This window comes from Sorghum bicolor, chromosome 9 (genome assembly GCF_000003195.3).
Source record: "Sorghum bicolor cultivar BTx623 chromosome 9, Sorghum_bicolor_NCBIv3, whole genome shotgun sequence".
In the NCBI taxonomy this organism is placed as follows: domain Eukaryota; kingdom Viridiplantae; phylum Streptophyta; class Magnoliopsida; order Poales; family Poaceae; genus Sorghum; species Sorghum bicolor.
Genome location: NC_012878.2, coordinates 394,375 through 413,443, shown reverse-complemented (window position 1 = coordinate 413,443; position 19,069 = coordinate 394,375). Strand labels below are relative to the sequence as shown.

Below are 19,069 nucleotides of genomic sequence, written 5' to 3'. Positions count from 1 at the left end.
AGCACCGGTAGAATTAAACTGCCACATACCACATTGACAAGGAGAGCATGCAGAGATTAATTAAGGACATATGTTTGATTCACACGGCCGGAATTAATGGAGTGATGGAACGACGGATCCGGCAAGGTACTTCATATGGCCACAACCATCACCAGGAAGCATGCATTTCGACTGGGAATCAGCCACTGTCTCGTCCACTGTCGTAATCGTTGTTGTCATCATCTTCATCTTCGCTATTGCCAACCAAGAATCCTCGATGAGGACCGTCGCCTCGTCCTTGAGTTGCTGCTTCACTGTCCCTGGCGAGGCCACCACGCCGTCGTCGAGGGAGGTTGCCGAGAGGGTGGGCGCAAGTCCTAGAGTGGGCTCTAGCGCAGGTCCGTGGTCACCAGACACGGAGTAGGAGCTGACGCAGCTGCTGTTCGCGTGCAAGCCATGCTCGAACGAAGGCACTAGTGACCTGTGGGCGAAGGCAGGATAGGATGGAGAGGGCTGGAGAATGTCGACGAAAGCTAGTCGGTAGTCTACTTATGGTAGTAGATTATCGGTAGACAGGTGCGCAAGCTACGAACTTGATGGTGACGCAAGACACGAACAAGGTTTGTTTTTATCCAGGTTCGGCCGTCGTATGGGCGTAATACCTACGTCCTACGTCTGATTGTATTGATCTGAGATGTGTTGAATTGAACTAAGGGGTCCCTTTGCCTCTCCTTATATAGTCCAGAGGGCAGGGTTATAAATCTAGAAACTAATTCTAGTCGGTAACAACTGCTACAGATAATACGACATTAACTCCTATCACCACGCCAGACAACTTTTTTTCTTAACAGCCGGTTCCGTCAGGGAAAGTGGAGAAAAAGTCATCCCTGATGGTTACCATCAGGGATAACCCGTCAGGAAAAAACGTCACAAATAGTCAGGTTATCCTGATGGAAAACCGTCACGAACAGTTCCCTGGCGGCTGCGACCGTCAGGAAAGGTCTACAACGTCGGTTGGCAGGCTTCCCGTCAGGAACATTTTTCCTGACGCATGAATCGCGTCAGGGATAGTTTCAACTTTTCCCGTCGTCTGCTCAACCGTCAGGCCTGGAAATAGGCTTTCCCGTCAGCTTGTTTGCCGTCATGGTTGTAGATTCCTGACGGTTTACCTCCGTCCGGGAAATATTTCCAGTCAATTACACACCCAAAATCACTGATTATTTAACCGCTGTTCATAGCAAGTAATTAACGATTATACACAATATTACAGGGACTGATATAGCCATTCATCCACACTAAAGTAATAAATATTATATAATCTTAGAACATCATTCAAGTTGTTCATTCATACAAAATTATATAATAATTAGTGCCTTCTAGTTAGATACCTAACCGGCAGCACAAGTTTTGTGCTACCTCACGACTAGGTGCTATCTATCTCCCAACACAACTTCAGCTAGCTAGCTGCTATCTCATGGCAGTACACAACCACTTCTGCACAAGATAGCCAAAAAATCGACCTTCCTTGACCCAGGAAGTCTATAAGTAGCAAGCTGTAGTTTGATAGCAGTATGCACCCACTTCTACATAAGCATGCCTGCAGGGAATAAACAATCTGGTACTCCACAACTAGCACACATGTCTTGAAGCGCGATGGAATCTGCATATGTTGCTTCACAATCTAAATATGCAGCAGCCCACGCACAACCAAAATACCCAGCATGACACATGCACGGCCTTCGAACTTGCTGGTCGTTGCTATTAGCCATAGTAGATAAACAAAAGACTTTGGCTTCACAAAATACTTCCTGGCACCGCACAACTTAATGGCCATCGCTGTTGTCCCTGTCCATGTTGGCTGAGGCACGAGATGATCCACCTATAGTCCCTCCCTACAACCAAAACAAATTAATATGACCATTCCAGAAGGCAAGCAGCTGCACAATTTCATTCACTGGACACAAATATTGGTACATAGGCAGCTGCTATTTTGTGTATAAACTATTTTTAGTATAGGATTTTAGCATATTGTCTGCTTGCAGTTCAGGTGGATAGAGTGAAAATTGATTAAGATGTTAATCTTACCATATCATTTTCTTCTTCCTGAAGCACGTCCGGTGGTATCTCTATTTGTACTTTGTTAATAATGAGATGTATGTGAAAATACATAATCAATGTCTATGAACCTTGAACTGTAGATAGATAATGCACTGTGATTTAATGGCCAATAGACGAGCGACAGCAGAGAGCCTAGAGTGCAAGGTTTGCTCATGTACTTGCTCATCTGCACTAACAACCATTCTATAGAAGGCTTCTGCAAAACCAGTTGGTGTTTCATCAACTAATGGTGGGTTCTCACCAGCTAAGTCAACTAGCATAGCATCCATCCGATCTGTCTCACCAAATCCCTCACATTCTACCCCAGAACCAATCTCAAGGTTATGATTTCCCTGCCTCTCCCCATGTGCTGTCCAAGTTTGGTAATTTTCCTTGAACCCATCATGGCACAAATGTAGCTCTATCCTAGGCCTTTTATGCTTGAAATAATTCCGGCACATGGAACAAGGGCACCTAATTGTATCAGACTCAACTAATTCAGGGACTGAGAAGGCATGATCCAAAAACTCTTTTGTTTTATCAACCCATTTGATAGCCTACCACGCTTCCAACCACTATACATCCACTCACAATCTACCATATCTTATCTGATAGCTTGTATAAGAAGATGAGAACTAACCAGCAGCTAGCTGAGTCACAGTAGTTGTCCAAGACTTCAAGGTCGCTTCACAAACCAGAGAACCAAGTGAAGCAGCAACAGCCAACCAGATCACAGTGAGAAACCTATTAGAAATTTAGACATATCACAAATTGCTTCAGTAAAACAAAATAAAAATTCATATACAGCTAATAGTAGAACACTAAAAGTCATAATATCAGATTTCCTATATAGCTAGCACACCATAATCAGTGAATCAGAATGCAAAATAGAGCATCTATAGCAAAAATTAGTCATTAGAGACTTGTGTTATGTATAAATTTGTGCAAAATAGAGCAGCAAAATTCATTGACAAGTGACTTAATCTGTATATTTAGAGGAGCAAAAATAGTCACTGGACATCAATCAAAAGCACATCTAGATGCAAGCTTTGAAAGAACTGGAAGCAAAATCTTTAGGTCCTTACTACAACCAAACTTTAATATTGCAATGTTGGTGCAGGGAAAGCAGTTAATTCACCATAGCTAATCTAGCACAGATCAAGAATATATATCGTGTGTTCTGACCTTGCTGTCCGTCAGTGAGAGTCAAATTGTTCTGCTAGAGTTATTGGTTCAGAAGCTATTGCTGCTCTGGCTCGTCAGGTGCTGCAGTAACAAAGAAGCCCCCACCACATTCAAATGCCATAGCAGGCAAAATAAAATTAGATGAGCGCATTAATCAACAAGAGGAAGAAGAAAATACAAGATATGCATAATTCATGGATCTGAAGATGGGGAAAAATCTAAATTGTAATCAAAAAAGAAAAGATGGAGCACCTTACGGATGTGGAGGGGGCTGCTGCTGCCCTTCAGGTCGGTGTGCGGCAGCGCTGTTGGCTGTTGTTGAGGGATGGCCGGCAGCATCGAAGTCGATTCGGACGACACCGTGGTGGGCTCGTGCCTCGGGGCGATGGGAGGGGTTGGTGGTGGCTACGTGTAGGCACCCGCAGCCTGCGGTGTTCTAGTGGTTGGCAGAGGTGGTGGCTGGGGGAGCCGCGGTGGGCGGCGGTGGTGTCTTGCAGCAGCGTCGCGTCATGCCCCGGCCATGTTGCAGCCGGAGTCGCGGCCGGCAGCTAGCGGGCGGAGTCGCGGTGGGCGGCGGGCGGAGTCGCAGCGGGCGGCGTGCCACAGCTGCCAGTTGTTGTGGCTGGGGGCGCGCGGCGGCCGGCCTCAAGCTCACGGGTGCCTGGGCGACGGAAGCGAGCTCTGGAGGTAGGGGAGAGAGAGGGGGAGGTGGAGGCAGGGTCAGAAACTGGATAGGGATGGAAGATTTTTTGAGGATAGAGATGGGTCAGCCACGAAATAATTCGCTGGAGTTGGACGCGCGTCTCGGCCAGCAGCGCGGGAGGCTTCGTTTTGGCGCGCCAAAAGCATTCACGAGGGCGTGAAGCTCTGGATTGTGTGCGGGGAAGGCCCGAAAATCTGCCCCTGACGGCAGGCACTGACGAGAAAGACTTTTCAGCACGGTCCAGCGGCAACGTCAGGAATGCTTCTGTGTTTCTGACGGAGAACGCGCAGCCGCAGGGAGTGCTCCCAGCCGACGGGACAAAACTCATCTGGAGTGGTGTATTCTAACCGACTAGAATCCTAATTAATCTCCAAGTCTCGTTTCCTTGCGTGAAACTCCAAGTAATTGGATGAAGCCTCAAGCTATCTTGTAATGGGTCAAATCTCGTGGCCCAAGTCTAGCCATAAGGGTATAGGGGTTTATACCCCACAAAGAATGACCTACCAAAGGATAGATCAGGAGAAGGTGGTGGCGGGTCTAGGCGTAGATGGGGAGAAGCGGATGGGGAAGGAGTGGATCTCGCTAGACTGGGTTCCGATGGCTCGGCGGAGGAGATGGATGGGTCAGGGGTCAGGATCATCTAGTAAAAATTAGCAGATAAATTATGGAATTATTTGTAATCATTAGCTCCTTTAGTCCGTCAAACATGTGTCTTTCTTTTGACTCTGTATAAATCTCTCTTAACTTTGCTTTCATGAACTCAGAGAAACCAACATAAATCAAAGGATAAGGATTAAAAACACTATACAAGTGTATATCTAGCTTGAGAAATGCCAAAATGTTAAGCCCTGAGATGACCCTGACATTACCATCAACAAAGCACAAGAAATAGACAGGTTCAATGTCTTGGCAAAGTGAGCAGCTAGATACCTAGACCGGATAAATAGCTTGGCAGGTTCTGATGTTAAGTAGTTGTTGTTTTGGTCAACTGGCGAGATTAGTCTGTCTATGGGTACTAGCTGCAGCTTGCAGGATTGAGTTCTCGTTCTCCTTCGTATACTTGTCAATTGGTATATGAACTATTGTCTACTGAATTGCATCTTCCCAAATGCACCCATACAATACAGAAGAAAATACCAGCATGAGTAGCACAACACACCTTTGTCAGCAGCGACACTTACACCTACAGCCAGCTGACAAAGTAGTAGCGATACTTACTACACATAACTTCACCTGATGCAGTAGCAGATTGGGTAGGTGAAGTGGAGCAGCATCTCGCCACCAAGATCATTGCTGGTGAGACGACATGAATGGACCTATACATATATAGGAAAATTTCTTTCTACACGTATACTTCTATCTTCAATAGACCATATTGTGTATGTGTTCATATTTGTTTCTTGATTTAAGTATGTTTATATAGTCATATTAAGATACTCTAGATCTTATTGTGCAAAAAACTTTAAATGAATTCATATTTTTTTTAATATATTACTAAAATATCACTACGGTAGTATATATAATAAGTATAACCACATAGTGTATATATGCATGCATACTTAACATACATATCACCTTACATAGTCAAATATGGTCATATACTTCATCTACGTATATTTTATCTAGTCATATATATCCTAAATCTAAATCTAGAGATATAAAAATATGGGAGTAGCTAGGAGCTTTTACTTAGGGAAGGGGCGAGGCAATTGGGGCAGCTCGGGTGGTCTATTTATAGGTGGCCGACAGGGGTGGCGACCGAAGATATTTTCTCCATGACATCCAAGGAGCATGCGTCCAAGGTTCCGCAGCGTGGCACCTAGACCTAGGTTAGGTGAGGTGCTAGGGCCCTAAAGGTAATATTAATCATTCATAATTTTTTTCAATTCAATCACAGCAAACTATAGGGAGTAGTGAGTCGATCTCTAAATTTTATTCTTTTGGTCTTTTCATATAGATGCCAACTGCAATAGTGTTCAAATATTGAAGCCATGTCTCTAGAAAATTTGAATCAGGTTCGAAAAAGTGTAAGAAAAACAAAGAATAGAGGATTTAATCTAATCTAAAAAAAGAGCTATGGATAGGTTTATTAAAAAACCTACACACGTGTCATCTGATAATCCGACACCACTTGTCTAGGGGCAAGCAATTGACAATAATGTTGACAATGATCCTATAAATCCTCGGAAAATAATGTTGAAGTTGAGGAAGCTCTTCCTGACAACACAAATACAAATACTCATATGGCAAATAATAGTTATGACTTGAATCCTTCTCCGAATGCTAGTGATTCTTTTCGGCCTGATATATTTGATCTAAAATAATGTTGAAACTGAAGCTATTGAAGACATATAGAAAGACTTAATAATTTGGCTATAATAGCACTTTAGAGCGAAATGTTGGAAAAGATTGATTATGAGTATATCATTGAAAATTTTGATTCATAGAACACTAAAGGAATGATGTTATTCAAGTAAATATTATGCAACTACCATTCTTGATATATCTTATTGCAATGTAATATATTATATCGTGCATCTTATTTTAGTCCTATTTTTCTCAAGTTTTTAGGCCTCATTTTTTTAGTTTTGTACAAGGCCTCGGATTTCCCCATGATGGCCCTGTAGATGGGACCCATAAACTGATGTAGATACTGGAGCCATCGAACCTTGTTAGATTAATTCGTTTGTGCTGGACTTCACGGTTCAGCCAACACTGGAGCTGTCCTAATAGTAATATCACGCTTATGTCACAAAAACGACTAGACACTACTATAGAATAGGTAATCGCTGTCAGACCATGAGTACCATGTACGATGGAGCTAGCAGTGATTATGCGCTTCACTGTCGGATCGTAAGCCTAGGATTATATTTGGACAATGATTAGAGATCCTATTTAACCGGCAGTGAAGACCCTTTCACTGTCGGCTTATCCAAGTCCCAACAATGATATAGCATTATTGCCAGTTAGGCCTTGTTTATATCCAAAAAGTTTTTGGATTTTGACAATGTAGCATTTTCGTTTTAATTTGACAAACATTGTCTAATTATAGAGTAACTAGACTTAAAAGATTTGTCTCGTGATTTATAGATAAATTGTGCAATTAGTTTTTAAATCTTGAAATTTTTTTGGTTTTTTGGTAAACCAGGGATAGACGAACTGACAATTGATAGTACGATTATCACTAGTAGGGTGCCAAAATTTTTGCATTTAATTAATAAGGTAATGATTCACATCTCTAATGAAGCAAAATCCAATGGCTCCGGAGCAGCTGCTTCGTTCTCGATTGTTCCATGCTCGCTAAAACTGGCTCCATCAGTCTACTCCCTCTCGCCCAACCATTGCTTGTCCGACGTTGCCATGACCGACAATGCTTCTGACACTTTGCCGCTCTACCTTCGGGCCACCTACCTAGCTACTTGTGAAGCCCTCGCTCGATCCCTCCTAAACTGCCAGGCAGTGACAACCTCCCTAGCTCCCCTAAGCCCCAAACTACCACGAATCTCACACCTCTGCTGTCATCATATCTCACAGCTTTATTAGCACCTGAAAAATTCTTCGTTTTCATGCACCTGTGTAGCCTAGCTATGAACCATGCATATATAAGGGGCCATGGGATTTTCCTCGTACCTTGGACACTAGGTAGTGAGTTGGTTCTCTACTAGTGGCTGCTTAATGTGACAAACTCATTTGAGGCATTTTCTAACTTATACCCAACTAGGAATGAAACAGACGGAAACTAACAACTCTCTTGTTTCTATTTCTCTAATATTTTTGGGTACAAATGGGATCTTGGGTTCAGAAAACCTCTTTCCCTCTCCCTCGCGGCTCCGCTGCCAGGGTCCATGTGAAATTGAAGCATCGATGCAAAAATGGTGTCCTTTTTACAGTCCATCCAATAGGGAAACCGAGGCAAGCATTGAGAAGAGGCTGAGCATGGCATCGAGGATGGGCCACTTAGTTGAAGATGACCACGAGTGACAGGCAGCTAGTGGTAGCACACCAGGGTGTAATTCTTCCTCCCTCCACCTTCTCCTCCCTTTCTCTGCGTCCCCTCCTCCTGCTTCCTTCATGGCTACCACCGTTGCTGTTTCTTGGTGGGCGTGGGCGAACGCGTGCACCTTGCCGATCGAGCCCTGCCCTCTAGCTTCGCCACCACAAATCACCGCATCTGCAGACACGTGCACCACGTCGCCCGCATCCTCCAGCAGCGGAGACGACGGCAGCTGCCGCCATGAACTGGAATACGGTCGCCTCCATGCGCTCGTTTGGTCTCTCCTGCCTGATTCAGGAAACAAACGGTGTTGGTAGGGCAGTAAAAACTGCGTTGGTTAGCTTTAGTCTTCCTGCCTGATTCAGGAAAGTAGAAACACCAGATAACCTTCTTTCACATTTATTAACAAGAGGAAGTCATGGGCATTTGGCCTGTCAATGCTTAGGGGTAGACCTAAGTAAGTGAAGGGAAGACTACCCTTAGAACAACCAAAGGTTGCTGCCAAAACGTCAAGCTTGTCGTTTGGGACGTCAATTGGGACCATCATTGATTTGCTGAAATTCACTTTGAGACCTGGTATTCAAAGTTGGGATTGGAAGATTAAGCTGTCCCAAATCCTTAGCCTTGTTGATCATTGATTGCAAGAAGTCTGCTGCTAGGACAAAAAGCAAAGGAGATAAAAGGATCTCCTTGTCTAACACCCCTTTTATAGTGAAAGGCCTTTCCAGGCACTCCATTCAGATCCATCTTAGCCATCTCTGACCAAACCCCTTAGCTTGCATGATGCTAAGCATGGCCTGATATTCAATCTTATCGAAAGCTTTTTCAAAATCCAGTTTTATTATGACAATCTGTTTTTTTGAATGATGGCAGAGACGTAAGTACCCAAACGACCAAGTCAGACAGTCTTGAATAGTTCTGCTCCTAATGAAGCCATATTGGTTTTTGTGGATAAGCCTGCTGATAATTGGTTGCACTCTGTTGGCAAGGACTTTAGTGATCAACTTTACAGAGGAGTTAAGCAGAGATATGGGTCTGAATTCTGAAATCAGCTACTCTTTTGGCATCATCAATCTTGGGGATGAGGGTGATATATGAGGAGTTGATGCTTCTCAAGCATACTGAGTTGTCAAAGAAGGCATTGCAAAGATCATAGAAGTCATGCTTGATTCTTGCACAACACCTCTTTAAGAACTCATTATTGAACCCATCAGGGTCAGGGGACTTGTGGGTAAGTTCTTGATGACATTATCAATTTTCTCCTGTGAAAAGGGCCCTTCAAGCATGCTTAAATTCACACTGTTTAGGATGAAGAATTCAGGAACTACAAAGAAACCTTCAAACTCAAAGGTACGCAGCCTTATTTTAAAATCTTCCCAAAGAATTTTCTCTTTTTCCTTGTGATCACTGAGAACTGTATCATCATTATTAATGAGATTACTGATTAAATTCCTCCCATGCTTGATGGTTGCATTGGTATGGAAGAATTTTGTTCCAGCATCTCCAAATTTTACCCATTTAATAGTCCCTCTCTGTTTGCAGTACAATCTTTGTTGCTCAAGCAGACCCAAGAGATGGGTCTTCAGTCCCTCTTTGAAGTTCCACTCTTCTAAGCTCAGACTATCTCTACCATTAGAACGCTCAGGCTGAATATGTCAAACTAGTTATTGACATAGTTATGTGTAATATGTTTAGGAGGACAGTATCTACTGCAAGATATACATCGAAAATTGAGGATGCGAGTCACACGCGTTTTTTTTTTGGAAAAATTGTCTATGAGAAGAAGACGACCCTGATCAGTGATCACAAGTCGCTGTCTCCGCTTTTTATGCTTTTTACCTTTTGATGACAGCGTGTGAACCCCGGCTTCCTTCCGCGTGAAGTAATCTGTTTTTTCTTAGAGAGAGAGAGAGAGAGAGAGAGAGAGAGAGGGCTGGGAAAGCTGAAAAAGCAAGATGGCCACGCCAACTTGTGGAATAACTTGTGGACAAAAAAATCGTAGACAACTTTTTTTTTGTGGAGGCATAACGTAGTCTTTCTATTGATATATGGAAAATTATTTTTAGTGCGGGTAACAAGTGTTTAGGGTTATAAGAAAAATGTTCTCAGGTACAGGGCGAAATGGGAAATGTTAAAGCTTCTTGGCAAAATTGTTTGATGTTCAAGATCAAACTTGTCAAAATCATTCGTGCTCATGAAAATTGTTAAAAACTTTAAGAGAAAAATTATTCCACCTGCGTCCACGCGGGGGAGCTTGATGGCCTCCCTGAGCTCCCTCTTGGACCCGACGTTGAGCAGGAACTTGGCCCTCGATCTACAGCAGCGGTGCCGCGCATGGCGCAGAGCCACGAAGCCGGCGGAACACGTTCTGCTCGTCCCATAGTTGTTTGTTCTGTTGCTTGACGAATGGAATTCTGAAAGAGCATGCAAAGCGGCAGCGCCTGTTTGGCTACAGGAAAAGTTAAGGGAATCCATAGTTGGGACTTTTGGGAGTCCATACATGATGAGAGGAACAACAAACGAGACAATCCATACATGCTTTTCGATCGTCTCGACGAGAGAAACATAACGGTGGAGTCCATTGTGCATTTTGACAATTTTGGCTATCAACAAGTATGAAGAAGCTGTGATTGTTTGTTCTAACAAGAATGGACTTCTTCCATGCACACTTGGTTTTCTTCATTTAGCCTCCATGGAATTTCTGAACAATGCTTCGGCCAAACAAGATTCATCAAATGTCCCGGCTGAAAAGAAAACGGCAACATTTGTGTTGGCATTTTCTTACCTTGTGTAGAGATGTCACAACAATGTGTAAGCTCTCCTTTTCAGAGGCAAAAGTCCTGGCCAATTCTCAGTATTATTTTCTGTTTCATTCAGCCTGCTTGTGATATCCCCAATGTTAGGCCTTTGCTTTCGGTCAGCACTGACACACTCTAAAGCTATTTCAATGCATCTCTTCATTTGGTGGCATTCATGTTTTTGTAACGTACAACCCGGTATTACCTGTACCCTTTTTCTCCAATTTTCTTGTACCTACAATATTGATCCAAAAAAAAAGTGTATCACTTAGTATCAAAATGAGTTAGACATTACAAAATATTACTTTAGGTTTGTATGTATATAATATATATCCAGAGACCTTGATATAAGGAACTCGACTTACATGATAGATAAATTCTTGGGAAGGCATTTCAGCTGTCTTGCGGTAGCCTTCGGAGCCAGCAATTATCTTTATCATCACAATACCCAAGCTGAATATGTCAAACTTGTTGGAAACATAATTCTGTTCAATGAATTCAGGAGGACAGTATCCACTGCATGACACCATAAATGGTAGATGTAATAGTGTTAAAACCAACAATTAGTTGATTCTGAAAATTGAGTTCAGAGATGCATTAAGTTACATTGTTCCTAAAGGGCGCAACGTGGCTCGAGTCTGGTCATCGTAGACAAGCTTTGATAAACCAAAATCTGCAAGTTTTGGCGCCATATCCATGTTGAGTAATATATTTTCAGGTTTTAGATCTAAATGGTACATAGGACTTTCCAGACCCTCATGAAGATATTTCAGACCCTCGCAAGTCCCCTTAATAATTTTGTAGCGCGTCTGCCAGTCCAGTCCATGGAATTCATCTATAGAAGCAAATAGAGGGAGATAGAGTAAATATAATACTAAGCAACAATGCCAAGATATAGGACCTTCATCTTACCGTCAAGGTGTTCTTGTAGACTTCCATTGTGCATAAACTCAAAGCAGAGAGCTCTGTAGATTTCATCAGCAACAACAAACTTCCCTTCATACTCGACAAATTCATGCCTTGTTTCATAGCAGTAGCCAAGTAGCTCTACAATATTAGGATGGTTGAGTCTCCTAAGGTTCTCAAACTCCTTCCTGAATTCTTCCTCTTCAAATTCAAGTCGTTGTGGCATTGAATGAAGCTTTTTCACAGCAATTGTGTTGCCATTTTTGTGCACACCCTAATGAACATCCCCCATTAACATTTGGAATTGATGGCTCTATTGAATTAGAAAAATTAATTTTCTCACTGCAAACATGTTTTTTCTAGCCATCATGCCCTTTATTAATACCTTCTCATATCCCTTTAATTACTTCTGCTTGTCATGTGTTATGTAGATACATATGACTTCCATGTAATCTATTAGTATAATGTAGAATAATCGAGGGAAGTCCCTAATCTGCTTGATGACAAGTAATATTATTGATGATTGGAGCTGTGTCTGCACTCTACCTGCCCTGCACAGTTACTCTAGTCTAGTGACAAATATAAATGAAACCACATTTAATTTTTTTCATATGCATAAGAGTTGTATTATAGAATATCCATTTCACTATTAAGCTACTAGAATAGAAAATGCAACTATATTTTCAATCTGTCCAGCAATTCCAATAATAGTTAAAATGGTTTGCTTATTGGGAAAAAATGTTTGCCTTGTATACTGTTCCAAACGTCCCGCTACCAAGCTTTCGCTTATTGGAGAAATCCTGTCATTATAATTAATGATTCTAATGTAATGACTTCTGGTCCCACTCGAGAATGGTGTAACTTGTCACTGTACCCAAGGTCAAGGAAGCCCATCTGCAAGGAATGACCACTTATCTTGCATGTGAATGAGAAGGACAGAATACTATTACCTCTAGTCAAAAATACTTACACATTTGACTTTGCATGGTTTTCGATATTTATCTTTGACCCATATTTTCTTTTGGGATATCTTCTTGAACTCCTTCAAATATAAGAGATTCTGTAAGTATTTTGAATACAAGTCCATGCATATGACTTACACATTTCCAAACTACACTATATAACAATTATTAATGTTTACAATTTTTAAGGTTGATCAAATCTTGTTCTAAACACGAAACTTTTGTGACGCGAGAGGGACAGTAGTAGCTTGAAAAAAAAACGAAAAATAATACTAGTACCTTGTTATCTGCACACCGACCAAATCTTTCAAGAATAAGTGTGGAACGGTTCGGATGGCTGTGGAGTACTTGCTTCAGTGCTACCTCCGCCTCCTCTACATCCTCCATCTTGCCTCCCCAGCAGTTGATTTGAACATGGGCTTTCTCAAGCAAACGGAGGTAACTCAATTTAGAGAAGTCGTGGAAGTCAAAGTTGGCATCCTTGAGGGCGTGCACATGGATGTGGAGCTCAACAGATTTAAGGCAAGGCACAGCACCTGGATGAAACATCAGCCAGGTTTTCGTTCTGAGGTACTGCAGTTTGGGGAATGCTCCAGGAGCAATGACATGGCTGCAGCAGGGCTTGTCGCTGCTCGGTCCATCACAAAAAAGCTCTAGTTCTTCCATTTTTTGCAATTTACTTAGAGACTCTGTTAAGGATTCCATCCACTTGCCATAGAAAGTGTCTGTGTTAATAATACTGAGCACCCGTAGATCTTTCATCTTGCTCAGCTCTTTGGCAAAGTTTAGGGAATTACTGTCAAGTGTCCCCAACCGCAGCTCTTCCAATGATGTTAGGTTTCCCATCCCTTCTGGCAATTCTAGTATTAACCCAAAACACCACAAGCACTTCAGTTGTCTTAGCAGGGTAACACTGTGTGGCAGTGCCGTTATGTAGGTATCCGTCAAGACTAGTGTCTGTAAATATCTTAAATCACCAATTTCCATTGGCAGATTCCAAATATTCCTCCCATGAAGTCCAAGGTATCTCAAGTGAAGTAACCCCGCAAGATTCTTCAGACCATCAGAACCGTCTGCAGTTATCTCACAACCTTCTAAAGAAAGGACACGCAAATTCTGAAAACCCAGTCGTAGTAACGTCATACTGCTAATACGGCACGCATAGCCGTTAAATGACCTCACTTTTGGTTTGTGCATTCTAGTCATCAGATCATGCTTCTCCAGGACTCTATTTTGGATGGCTATTATACGAGCATTGCTTTGATAAGATTGACGTTGATCATGATCATACCCATCCAATATAGTAATAAAGTCTTCTTGTTTTCCTACAGGACGGATCAAATCAAGCACCATATCGTGAACACGGCAAGCACGTATGTTGGTGCCCTCATTTTCTACTAGCTCGATCATGCTTCTACTAATAAGCTCATACAAGTACCTCTCTCCGACCTTAAATAAGGATTTCCCTTGTTCTTCATGCACAAAGCCCTCAGCTACCCATCTCCACACCAATGCGTCTTTCTCAATTACATAGTATTCGGGAAATATGCTTAAATACAATATGCAGGTCTTTAGATGGCTTGGTAGGTCATAGTAACTACATTGGATTATCTTTCTTGTGTTCTCGACAGCTATATAATCTTCATGCCCAAATCCAATAGAGTTGTACACCCTAGTCCATTCGTCTTGTGGTTTACGGGCCAACAAACTAGCTATTGTAATTATAGCCAATGGTACACCACCACATTTGTGAAGAATATATTCAGTGAACTGCTCATCTAGTGGATCAAAAGTAATTGTGCTTTTACTACTAAATAATGTGGCATAGAATAGTTCCTTGGAGTCATCAATGGAAAGTGGCATTAGCTCGAAAACTTCACCACTTGTTTCTGCGACGTCGATTCTACAAGAAGTTGTGATTATTCTACTTCCACAACCACTATCCACCAAAGCACATTTAATTACTTCACATGAAGGCATGTCCCATATATCATCGATAACAATTAAGAATCTATTCACATGACAAAACAACCACAAGTTAGTAAAACCATCTAGACTTCTATGGTCAAACATATGCATGAATCATGATAACAGTCTCACATGCAATTCAAAACTGCACTGGTCAAAAATTAGTTAATTGATAATAATATTTTGTAGCATATGGTCTACCATGGTTTAAGGGGTACACACTGGAGTGGAATTTATGTTGGCCTAGGAACTGAGCAGGTAACAGCCTACATCGAGTTGTGGTGCTATATATCCTTCTTTATGCTCTATGAGCACAATAGGAAACATGTCTAATGTAACCAAGTTACAAAGATGATGGTGGTCAACCCCTAGATCCAGATGCTCTCTTCTCCTTGGGGTTGCCTACCATTTCTCTTCTTTCTTTTAAAAGGCGGCAAGAGTTTTTCCATGAGTTTTATTAGTTGAGGAAAAAGAAAAAAGGAGTGAGTCTAGAAAGGCCAACACTGGGCTGACTAAGAAATGACTGCAAGGCACCACAAATGAGGCCTTAAAAAATACAAAACAGAGACCGACTACACATTGAAGCAGCAACCAAGGAAAGAAGAAAAGCACTAATGCCATGTCATCATATTTGCTTATGTGGCACCTCCAAGATTTTTTTTTCTTGAACACTAGCTAGTGACAACACCTTCAATGCGTAGTTATCGTGTTGATGTTGTTTGTTAGGAGCTCTTTAAACTGTTAATTGTTGTGATGTTGTGTCCATGAGTTGACTTAGGCCAGTCTCAATGCATAGTTTCATGGCACAGTTACCAAGACTATAAACTAGGTAATTGAGCCACATGAGTTTCATGGGGATGAAACTCCTCTGTCATCTAATGAAACTCTTTCATTTAATGACCCTGCCAAGTCAGCAATTTTGCTTATGTGGCACCCTATTTAATGTGCATGACACTCTCATGAAACATGCATTGAGACTGGCCTTAGGATATTAGTTTGTGTGTAAAAACATAAGATACCATGCCAAAGAAACTGTTCCTATGTAATTTTGTGACATATGAGCTAAAAAACATATGTGCACTTATTTAATGCGCTTGATATTTCCTAATGGGAGTAGCTTTATTTATAAATCCTCTTTCGAACAGTTTGTAATATGGCCACATGACTAAATACACCACCTTAAACTCTAAGAACCATATCTATTTTAGAACAAAACCAAATTACTAAAATAGCATCTATATGAGAACGGAAGTAGAAATAGTTAAATGCAGTTGTTGATAACAATAACAGCAGTAGTAGAACTTTCTCTTTTTTTCTAGAAGTTGCATTGCTGTGGTCCACAAACCACAGTAAGGAACCAAACAAAAAGCCAAGTAAAGTGAAAGCCCCCCCCCCAAATGTTAGAAAAAAATGACTCATGACAAAAATAGAATGTCTACATAAACCGATGGGACAACATAGGACTAACTATGTGCGCCTATACATGCGGACTAAAAGATTTTGAATAATGTGTACGTTTTTAATGAACAATTATTATAAAAATTGGGTGCTAAAGGTATTGAGTGGCTATCCATACCTCTTGTTTCTCAGGAAATGTCGGAGCTCATCAATGAGCTGCCTTTTATCCAGCTTGGTCATGTTAAGAACCATATACCTTTCCTTGCCAATATCTATGAGAATGTCCCTCAAGGCTTTCTTCATATCAGGTAGTCGGCCAATAGAAACAAAAGTGCTGCAATGGAAGTCGCCTTTCATATTTTCATAGACTGCTTTTGCAAGAGTGGTCTTGCCCATCCCTCCAGCACCCCAGATAGAAATTTTCTTCAGTCGCTGAGACGATGAAGACATGCTAGATATGAGTGTATCTCTTAACTTGTGGGTGCCAACAAGTCGTCTTGATCCTTTGTAGTACATGTCATCAAGGCATGGATCAACAGTACTTATCGTAGCCACAAAATTGCCAGCATGTGAGGCAGCCAGATTTTTCACCTGGATCTTGATGTCTTCCAACGTCTCCTTGAAGCTGTCCTGGTTTGTGATAGGCTTTGAGGCTGAGGCCTTGCCGACGAGTAGCAGCAAGTTGTCCATGATATCTTCTATGTCATATGACAGCCCTCTCAGTTGGTAGGCACAATGCTTATCGTCCTGCTGCACCCATGGCAGGGCAGTGTCCATTATTGTCCTCAGCTGTGTATCAAGAGACTCTATGTCCTGCTTTATACTAGTTTCCAGATTGTGCTCCTGCTTGAGGAACTCGCCCAGCTTGGGGAGTAGGCATCCAATGGCCCCTGCCATGAGATCCACAGCAGATTGGCGGTTGATTCCTTTACCTTCCATATTGGCAGCTCATGCAGTTTGCTGAGATAGGTAATTTGGGGTCAGCAAACATTAAGGCGATTCATATCTTTATATAACTGCTACTAGAATCAATGTCCTGGCATGCAGATTTGTCTATGTTAGTTAACATAAGTAAAGCAAAGTGTGTATATTTGTAACTATATGTAAGTTTGTATAATCATATCATTGCAGTAATGGATGCTCCTTTTTGACATGTCTCGTACCTCATACCACGGTTCCTTCTTGCAGTTGATGGCAACTGCTCGATCAAGCGTGCATAATATCCGCCTTGTTGTTAACTAATCTCAAAAGCGAAGTAGCTCTCTCAAGCGGCTGGATCCTGAGCATATATACCATCATCCGAATAAGGGATTAATCTAATTACCTGCAGGAAATTAGCTAGGTTGAAAATACTGCTTTGCAGTGGGCGAAAATAACAGTCATCTCTGGTCTTATGCCTTATACTATTATCACTGCTCAAAGGCCAATCTCCCAGCCCTGGATCTGGAACATGGCGCATTAGTAGGCAGCCCTAGATCCAGATCGACGAGCAGCAGAAACAAGTTGATCTATAGACAGTTAATTAGACACAAGTTACTAATTTGGACCCAAGCAGATCGATATGCCTTGGAATCAAATATCTTCAATTTGGAGCAGCAATAATTGCTTGGAAAAAATGACAGATAGATAAACAATTTCGAGAGCTGCAGCACGTTGACTAGCTAGTAAGCGCCGCCCAGCAACGAGTCCCCGAAATGAACACAAAATTTATCCCGATAAATAAATAAATGTAAATACTAAAACATAAGAAGAAGAGTGAAGATTAACTATCAAGAAGTCGCACTGACCTGGGGAGGGTAGCTGACAGAGAGTAGATGGAGGGCGTAGATATTTGTGAGGAAGACGACCTTGTTCATCACAAGTCGTCGCCCAGTCTCCGTTTATGCTTTGGTGGGTCACGAGTGGAAGACTGAAAAATATAATTCGGTGCCCTTTCCTGGTCATCACAAAGGGTTTGCCGAGCGTCTCTCCTGCCCTCGCTACTGTGCTGTCCTGTGCGTACTACTGTGCAGGCTCCGGTGGAGCCTCAGAGCAGAGCAGAGCAGAGCCGGCGCCGTAGTAGCACAACAGTGCCGGAGCGGGAGCCGGCGTTTATGCTTTGTTCTCTATCTGCTATATGTTTGGATTTTTATTTTCAATTTTGCCACTGATGTTCATTTTTACAATTTGTGGAAATTAATGTTCAGAAAAAAGACATATTTGATTTTTTTTAAAAGGCATCTTTGTTCTTGTGTGATATGCAGTCAAGTTTGTTATTTTAAAGTGTTATTACTATTTAAATGTAGTCCGTATAGAATCTGATTTGGTTACCTCTTTTAGAGGCTATTGAGGGCCACATATTTCTTGTGTTTGGATGCTTTTATAATACTTTAAACAGACTAGTACAGTGTTTAAAAGCACCTCTTGGATGTCCAGCGAAAGTGTTTAGAGGTCACATAAATGCTGCGTATGCACCCGCCCAACACACACGTGCACGATCCAACGGAATGACACTTTTTTAGGGTGCACTAGTGTTACCAAATAAACTCATTCGGACCCAAGTCTCTTGTGTGCTCCTAGTCTCCCGCATCACAAACCTTGTCATCTCATAGGTAGCATATGGGTGAGGGCACATAAGGTTAAAGTTGTGTATGGTGTTTGCTAATTGCTTACCCATGGAGATGGAGGCCACAACTCATAGTCACAATCTAGTATCTCACCAGTTGTAAGGAGCTACAACAGTCAACAAACATGTGTAATTACGGTTCGAGTCCATCATTTTTCATGCTAAGTGTAAAAATCTTTTATTCGCAATGTCATGACACATGTTAACACATGGTTTTAGAGCCTCTAGAATATATAGGAGCATTATTAAATAGAAAAACCCGATATTCCAAAAGGGCCATTAGAGCATGAATTCCCCCCCCCCCGAGATCGGGAGTGGAGGTTATATTTGTCTCTGGATACAATTTTGTTTCCCTTAATTAAGTGGATGAAAAACTATTTCAACCAACACTTGGTTTATAAATAAATACCATAACATAATTAATATTAGGCCCACATATCATCATAGATCTTGGGGGCATTCCGGCACCTGATT

General features: G+C 41.8%; 2 protein-coding genes and 1 long non-coding RNA gene across 21 annotated transcripts; all 3 read right to left on the bottom strand.

Moving 5' to 3' along the window:
- Positions 1,257 to 4,041, bottom strand: LOC110430062. Its single transcript, XR_002447260.1, has 4 exons — positions 3,514 to 4,041; positions 3,262 to 3,342; positions 2,717 to 2,820; positions 1,257 to 1,871 (listed from the first exon to the last, which is right to left on the bottom strand). It is a non-coding gene; the product is annotated as an uncharacterized LOC110430062 (long non-coding RNA).
- On the bottom strand, positions 7,700 to 11,911 carry LOC8068638 (probable serine/threonine-protein kinase PBL7). 14 transcript variants are annotated; one of them, XR_002447540.1, is made up of 6 exons: positions 11,669 to 11,911; positions 11,363 to 11,591; positions 11,122 to 11,272; positions 10,744 to 10,991; positions 10,193 to 10,659; positions 7,700 to 8,246 (listed from the first exon to the last, which is right to left on the bottom strand). XR_002447540.1 is itself a non-coding variant. In XM_021447483.1 (6 exons), the coding sequence occupies exons 4-6, from the start codon at positions 10,639 to 10,641 to the stop codon at positions 7,849 to 7,851; spliced, it is 753 nt and encodes a 250-aa protein (XP_021303158.1). In that variant the 5' UTR covers positions 10,642 to 10,659; positions 10,744 to 10,836; positions 10,962 to 10,991; positions 11,122 to 11,213; the 3' UTR covers positions 7,700 to 7,848. The 14 variants fall into 14 exon arrangements, 10 of the variants coding, with proteins under 10 accessions (XP_021303158.1, XP_021303154.1, XP_021303157.1 ...); XM_021447483.1 differs by lacking the exons at positions 11,363 to 11,591; positions 11,669 to 11,911 and having other exon boundaries at positions 10,193 to 10,399; positions 10,494 to 10,659; positions 10,744 to 10,836; positions 10,962 to 10,991; positions 11,122 to 11,213; XR_002447543.1 differs by lacking the exon at positions 7,700 to 8,246 and having other exon boundaries at positions 9,976 to 10,659; positions 10,744 to 10,836; positions 10,962 to 10,991.
- On the bottom strand, positions 12,415 to 18,085 carry LOC8066601 (putative disease resistance RPP13-like protein 2). 6 transcript variants are annotated; one of them, XM_021447471.1, is made up of 6 exons: positions 17,778 to 18,085; positions 17,154 to 17,314; positions 16,169 to 17,026; positions 12,904 to 14,635; positions 12,633 to 12,704; positions 12,415 to 12,556 (listed from the first exon to the last, which is right to left on the bottom strand). In XM_021447471.1, the coding sequence occupies exons 3-6, from the start codon at positions 16,927 to 16,929 to the stop codon at positions 12,449 to 12,451; spliced, it is 2,673 nt and encodes an 890-aa protein (XP_021303146.1). In that variant the 5' UTR covers positions 16,930 to 17,026; positions 17,154 to 17,314; positions 17,778 to 18,085; the 3' UTR covers positions 12,415 to 12,448. The 6 variants fall into 6 exon arrangements, with proteins under 6 accessions (XP_021303146.1, XP_002439107.2, XP_021303147.1 ...); XM_002439062.2 differs by having other exon boundaries at positions 16,169 to 16,950; XM_021447472.1 differs by having other exon boundaries at positions 16,169 to 16,950; positions 17,161 to 17,314.

Bases quoted from the DNA above. Each gene is read 5' to 3' on its own strand.
- LOC8068638 (XM_002439063.2), bottom strand. From the start codon at position 11,888: ATGCCACAACGACTTGAATTTGAAGAGGAAGAATTCAGGAAGGAGTTT. The intron at 11,592-11,668 runs GTAAGATGAAGG...TTGCTTCTATAG, and splicing joins TCTACAAGAACACCTTGACG to ATGAATTCCATGGACTGGAC. The intron at 10,992-11,121 runs GTAAGTCGAGTT...TCAATATTGTAG, and splicing joins CCCAAGAATTTATCTATCAT to GTACAAGAAAATTGGAGAAA.
- LOC8066601 (XM_021447471.1), bottom strand. From the start codon at position 16,929: ATGGAAGGTAAAGGAATCAACCGCCAATCTGCTGTGGATCTCATGGCA. The intron at 14,636-16,168 runs GTATGGATAGCC...TCATGTGAATAG, and splicing joins CATTTCCTGAGAAACAAGAG to ATTCTTAATTGTTATCGATG. The intron at 12,705-12,903 runs GTACTAGTATTA...TTATATTTGAAG, and splicing joins GTCGGTGTGCAGATAACAAG to GAGTTCAAGAAGATATCCCA.